This window comes from Carcharhinus amblyrhynchos, chromosome 17 (assembly GCF_965287045.1).
Source record: "Carcharhinus amblyrhynchos chromosome 17, sCarAmb.v2.hapA, whole genome shotgun sequence".
In the NCBI taxonomy this organism is placed as follows: Eukaryota; Metazoa; Chordata; class Chondrichthyes; order Carcharhiniformes; family Carcharhinidae; genus Carcharhinus; species Carcharhinus amblyrhynchos.
The window spans coordinates 46125177-46131176 of NC_137340.1; the positions used below are offsets into that span (position 1 = coordinate 46125177).

A 6000-nucleotide genomic window follows, 5' to 3' on the forward strand; every position below is an offset into this window, starting at 1 on the left:
GATACCGTTTGGGATACAGAAGTAGCTCGGCAGTCTGTAGTTTACACGTTCGCTGATCTCATGCTGTAGAAAAGTTAAATCGTTGAGAGGGCTGAGGGGAGACCTGATTGAATCTCCTCTGCACCCTCTCTAGTGCAAACACATCCTTCCCATAGTGTTGCGACCAGAAATGCAATTAGAAGAAAAAAGTTAAAAGTTTATTTAGTAGTCGCAAATAAGGCTTGCGTTAACATTGCAATGAAGTTACTGTGAAATTTCCCTAGTCGCCACATTCCAGCGCCTCTTCGGGTCAGTGCACCTAACCAGCATGTCTTTCAGACTGTGGGAGCACCCGGAGGAAACCCACACAGTCACGGGGAGAACGTGCAAACTCTGCACAGTCAGAGACCCAAGCCGGGAATAGAACCCGGGTCCCTGGCGCTGTGAGGCTGTAGTGCTAACCACTGAGCCACTATACCACCCCCCAACTGGAGTGCACACAGTAAGAAGTCTGACAATATGAGATTAAAGTCAAACAGGTTTGTTTGGTAGCAAACGCCACCAGCTTTCAGAGCACTGCACCTCCATCAGGTGAGTGACTAGCACTCCAACTGTGGCCTAAAAAGCCTTTTATACTGCTCCATCATAACCTTCCTGCTCTTGTATTGTATACCTTCGCTAATAAAGGCAAGTATCCCATATGCCTTTTTGACCACATTAGCTACCTCTACTGCTGCCTTCATGGATCCACGGACACGTACCTCAAGATTCCTCTGTACTTCCTCGTGTCCTACCACTCAATGTGTGTTCCCTTGCCTTGTTCATCCTCGCAGAATGTATCAGCTCACCCTTCAGCGTTAACCTCTGTTCTGGCCATCTGACCAGCCTGTCCATATCGTCCTATAATCTTAGGCTTTCTTCTTTGCTATTTTTCACACCACGAATTTTTGTGTCATCTCTGAACTTACTGATAATATCCCCCCCCCCCCCCCCCAACCACATTCTCATCGACATCATTCATGTAATGCCAGTGGTACGCTCAGCCCAAAAGAATGAATTTTAAAATCTCATTTTGTTTTCTGTAGGTATCTGAGCCAGCTCCTGTCTTTATCAGTGACTGCCACTGATGTTCCCGCTGCCATTCTTCATTCATTACCGTGTAGTTTACTCCCCTCGCAACCTGGCTTTCTGCTGTCTTTAGTCGCCTGAGGAGAGACTAAGCCAGTTAGGATTATATTCATGGGAGTTTAGAAGAGTGAGAGGGGATCTGAGAGAAGCTTATAAAATTCTGACAGGGTTAGATTTGAAAAGAATGTTCCTGATGGTGAGGGAGCCCAGAACTAGGGGTCAGATTTTGAGGATAAGGAGTAAACCTTTTGGAACTGAGATGAGGGGAAATTTCTTCACCCAGAGGGTGGTGAATGTGTGGAATTCACTCCCACAGAATGTAGTCGAGGCCAAAACATTGTCTGATTTCAAGAATAAATTAGATATAGCTCTTGGGGCTAAAGAGATATGGGGGGGAAGTTGGGATTAGGATATTGAATTTGATGATCAAAATGAATGACGGAGCAGGCTCGAAGGGCCAAATGGCCTATTCCTGCTTCTAGTTTCTATGTAATCTCTTATAAACTTTCCCCTGTCACAAACACCTGTCCACGGACTCTGACAATTCCCTGTGACTGTGTGCTGAAAATGCCTCGTAATACAGGGCGTGCTATAATCCATCTCCAGTCATCTTTCCAACTCGATCGTCACTGATGCTGCAGGAACCGGCAGGCATGCGCAGCTCCTGACAGCACGCCACAGAGTTCCCAGCTCACCGGCTTGGCCCTGCAAGGAAAGCAAACAAACGGACTGACAGCTAGTTTTACACTCCAATGCTGACAACACCCCCGCCACCTTCCCTACCCCCCCCCCGACGAGTGCCTTCCAGTCCTCGCCAAGTCCCAAAGCAGCAGACTGAGCAAACTCCGTGCCTCTTCGACAGACCCAAGATGTAATCAGAGTCTGTGAATCACCACCAGACTGAAGTGCTGAATGGGTGATACATCAAAGCAGATCTGTGAGTCTGTTCCATTCGACCTGTCCCTGCAGCACACGTCTGCTCATTGATATTTGAGCCGCGTCTGGCTTACAGAAAGCAAACTCTGACAAGTTTCTTTATTCCAGTGTTGATATCAGGTGACACGTCATTATTTGCGCTCAAACTGGCAACCTTGTTGATACGCCGTGGTACGTGCAAAGGTTACTGGGGCACGGGAAGGATGATTTACATGTACATCTCCTCAGATCGGGCAACTTTGTGTTGCTTGGAATGACGCAGGAAGCCTGACTGGAAAGGAACATGGTTTATTACGGAATGTAAAGTAAAATCACTGCTGCGGTATACACACGCTAGTTCCTATCTGGGACTACAGCTAAGCAGGCCCAGTTTAGGGCCTGCCTTATAAAAGGCTCAGGTCATGAGTTCCAGTTGGGCAGGTCACTGCCTGTTAGCAGGAGAACTCGTACTCAATGACCCCCATCGAGACATCGGTCAGCGATTTTCCCCCATGGACCACATGGGGGATTATCACATTGCTCCTTTCCAGAAAGATGGGAATCTGATGGTGTTGGAACCGATTTGTCAGTCTAAGCACATGATGGGCAGCTGAATAACGTCCAAACGGGCCCAGCGTTTCCTGGGTTACTTGTGTGCAAAATGGCTGCTGCTTCAGACAAGGGAAGATGTGCGGTTAAGTGCCGATATCCCTATGTAGCTGCCTGCAATGCACCAGTGCACCATAGGCTTGGTGGAGGCCATGGCAGGAATATCCAGGCCGTTCACACCGGCGGGATTCTCCAGTTCTGTCGTCAGCACACCACTGCCCACAGGTTCCTCACCAACCAGTGTGGGGTGACATCAGTGGGATCAGAGAATCCCGCCACAGCGCACTCAATGTAATGTCACTTCTTCAGTGCATGATTCATGAGAATCACGGAGCCAGTCAAATTGGGATTGATCAGCAGCAGTGACAATGTCGTGCTGCTGCGCATGGCCAGGTCTCTCTCTCTCTGTCTCTCTCGGGTTTCCTTTTCTGGATCTTCTCCTTGAGTTCCATTCACTCTGTCATGGGACTCCTGTACTGGGCCTCCTGGTTGCTGCTTCATCCCATACAGACGCACTGCCCATGGCTGGATAGCTGGAGCCCCTTAACCTCGGGGGAGAAAACCCAGCAGAGGGCAAGCATAGCCTGTCCTGCTGCCGTGCTCTGCACACGTGCAGGAACCCCTGGGCCTGTTGGGAAATGGAGTCCTGGGCCTCCATCCGGAGCAAGGTCAGTTCATGTTTCGTCAAGACTATTCATTCAGATCCCGGATTTCCTGTGGAAATCGATGTGCTGTTTCCCCAGATTCCCCATCCCAATTCCCAGACCCTTCCTGTGGGAGCAGAGCTTGGCTTAACGGGTACGCCAGACTCACATTTCTAATAGAGTCTTTCACCACGTCCCAAAGAACCTAGCAGTCATTGGAGTAATGGTGGGGCATTTAGTAATGTGGGAAACACAGCTGCCAATTTGTACACAGCAGGCTCAGACAAATACCAATAACTAGATTATCTGCTTTAGTACAGTCGATTGATGGGCAGCAGAAAGATAAACACCAAAGTTTGAGTGTTGTCTGGTTGTGTCCCCTTCTAACTGGTCTCGCCGCTCCCTACCATCAGTAACAGACCTGCTACCGCCCGCACTTTACCCGGGTCTAGCACAGCTCAACACGCTCGCTCCAAATACAGGCCTCGTCTGGTCCAGACAGATTCAGAATTCTGTAATTTTTAATAAATTAAGATGGGAAATGCTGGGAACCCTCTGCTGGTCAGGCAGCGTCAGTGGAGAGAGAAACTGAGTTAACCTTTCGAGACCTGGAAGGACTTTACTGGTAGATATTGAGGGGGAGGGAGGCAGGGAATAGGAAGAAAAAACAGAAAATGCTGGGAAATCTCAGCAGGTCTGACAGCGTCTGTGGGGGAGGAATAGAGCCAATGTTTCGAGTCTGGATGACCCTTCGTCAGAGCTCGACTCAAGAAAAGCTTCTTCCCTGCTGCCAGGGAAGACTTTTGAATGGACCTAACTTGCACTAAGCTGATCTTTCTCTACACCCTAGCTACGACTGTAACACTACATTCTGCACTCTGTCCTTTCCTTCTCTATGTATAGTATGCTTTGTCTGTATAGCACGCAAGAAGCAATACTTTTCACTGTACGTTAATACAAACACACGGGGTCACAAGTTTAAGGTGGGGGGCGGTGGCAAGGTTCAGTACAGAAATGCGGGGACTTTTTTTACACAGAGGGCAGTGGGGGCCTGGAATGCACTACCAAGCAAGGTGGTTGAGGCAGACACACTAGGATCATATAAGACTTATCTAGATAGCCACATGAACAGACTGGGAATAGAGGGATACGAATGGATGGTCTAGGTAGGAACACATGATCGGTGCAGGCTTGGAGGGCCAAAGGGCCTGTTCCTTGAATCAAATCAAAGAACTTTGTTCTTTGAATCAAATCAGATTAAAAATTGAAGGGTCACCCAGACTCAAAACGTTGGCTCTATTCTCTCTCTCCGCAAATGCTGTCAGACCTGCCGAGGTTTTTCCAGCATTTTGATATTGAGTGAGGTTGCTGGCTGTTTTTCTGAGTTCTGTGGCCAGGGATCAGGAACTCAACCCATACTGATAGCATGAGTGGCACCTTCGGATTTTAAGTATATATAACTTCCTGTCCTGTCTGGTTGCAGTGAATGGAGCAGTGAAGGAAGAGGCCCTGAACCGCAAGACAGCAGCGGAGATTGGCCAGCTCATTCAGAAAATGGCTAATCAGTCGGGCCTGGACATCATCCGCATTCGCAAACCCTTTCACACGGACAACCCCAGCATACAGGGCCAGTGGAATCCCTTTACAAATAAACCCAGTGTCCTGAACCTGCATGACTTCACAAAAGAGAAGGAGAGGCCGCAGGCAGCCTCTGAAGCAAAGTGATGGACTTAGCCAGGCCTGAGTGAATTGACTGTGTATCATAAACCTCGTGTTTTCTATTTAAAATAAAACAAAACTCCCCGATGTGTTGAGCAGTCAAGTAATGAATTGCGAATGGTTTCAAATGACAAGGGGAAGCGATGGCCTAGTGGTGTTTTCGCCAGACTATTAATCCAGAAACTCAGTAACGTTCTGGGGACCCGGGTTCGAATCCCGTCACTATAGCTGGTGGAATTTGAATTCAATAAAAAGAAATCTGGAATTAAGAATCTACTGATGACCGTGAAACCATTACCGATTGTCGGAAAACCCATCTGGTTCATTAATATTCTTTAGGGAAGGAAATCTGCTGTCCTTACCTGGTCTGGCCTACATGTGACTCCAGACCCACAGCAACGTGGTTGACTCTCAACTGCTCCCCAAGGGCAACTAGGGATGGGCAATAAATGCTGGCTCAGCCAGCATGGTCCATGTTCCATGAATAAGGGAAAAAACATGAGGGAGGAGGAGGAATTACTCCTTGAACTTTGGGCGTGGAAATTGTAATAAAGATATAGAAGAAATGAATGTCCTTTGGCCCTCCCATTGGCCTCAGGCTGGCAGTCACTACTGGGGAAAGGGAGTTCCAGTTTACTGAGCTTGGAGTAGCAGAGGTCCCAGGTTAGGGAGCGGTTAAGTTCTCTCTGATTCAGGCAGGGTCTGTGATGCTGCATGTAGCCGAATAGCTCTCCACGGGAATAAGGCTCTCACATCAGAAATAGCTATATGGCTGAGAGGATGAAGAATAAAGGGGGTCAGAATGGCGGCAGTAAAATGGGGGTGGGCTATTGCATTGGGTTGTGAGGCCAGTAGTTTAAACTACTAAATTCTGGTGTGTTTATTGAGTGAAAACTGAGGCTTGTAGGCTGACGTTCATTTTCTGCTCCTTCGTGACTCTCCGGTTCCACATTTGTCCGCAGCACTTGCTGTCAGTCATTGCAGTGCAGAAGGTGGCCATTCAGCC

At 48.3% G+C, this 6000-nt stretch overlaps 1 protein-coding gene across 1 annotated transcript in view; it reads left to right on the forward strand.

The window, feature by feature from the left end:
* The window catches only part of mrpl43 (mitochondrial ribosomal protein L43), a 30200-nt gene extending 25119 nt beyond the window's left edge, over window positions 1-5081 (forward strand). The window contains exon 3 of the mRNA XM_080205892.1: window positions 4759-5081. Coding sequence (XP_080062018.1) covers window positions 4759-5000 — 242 coding nt within the window. The 3' untranslated portion in view covers window positions 5001-5081. The remainder of the gene's footprint in view (window positions 1-4758) is intronic.
* Window positions 5082-6000: the final 919 nt, after the last annotated feature.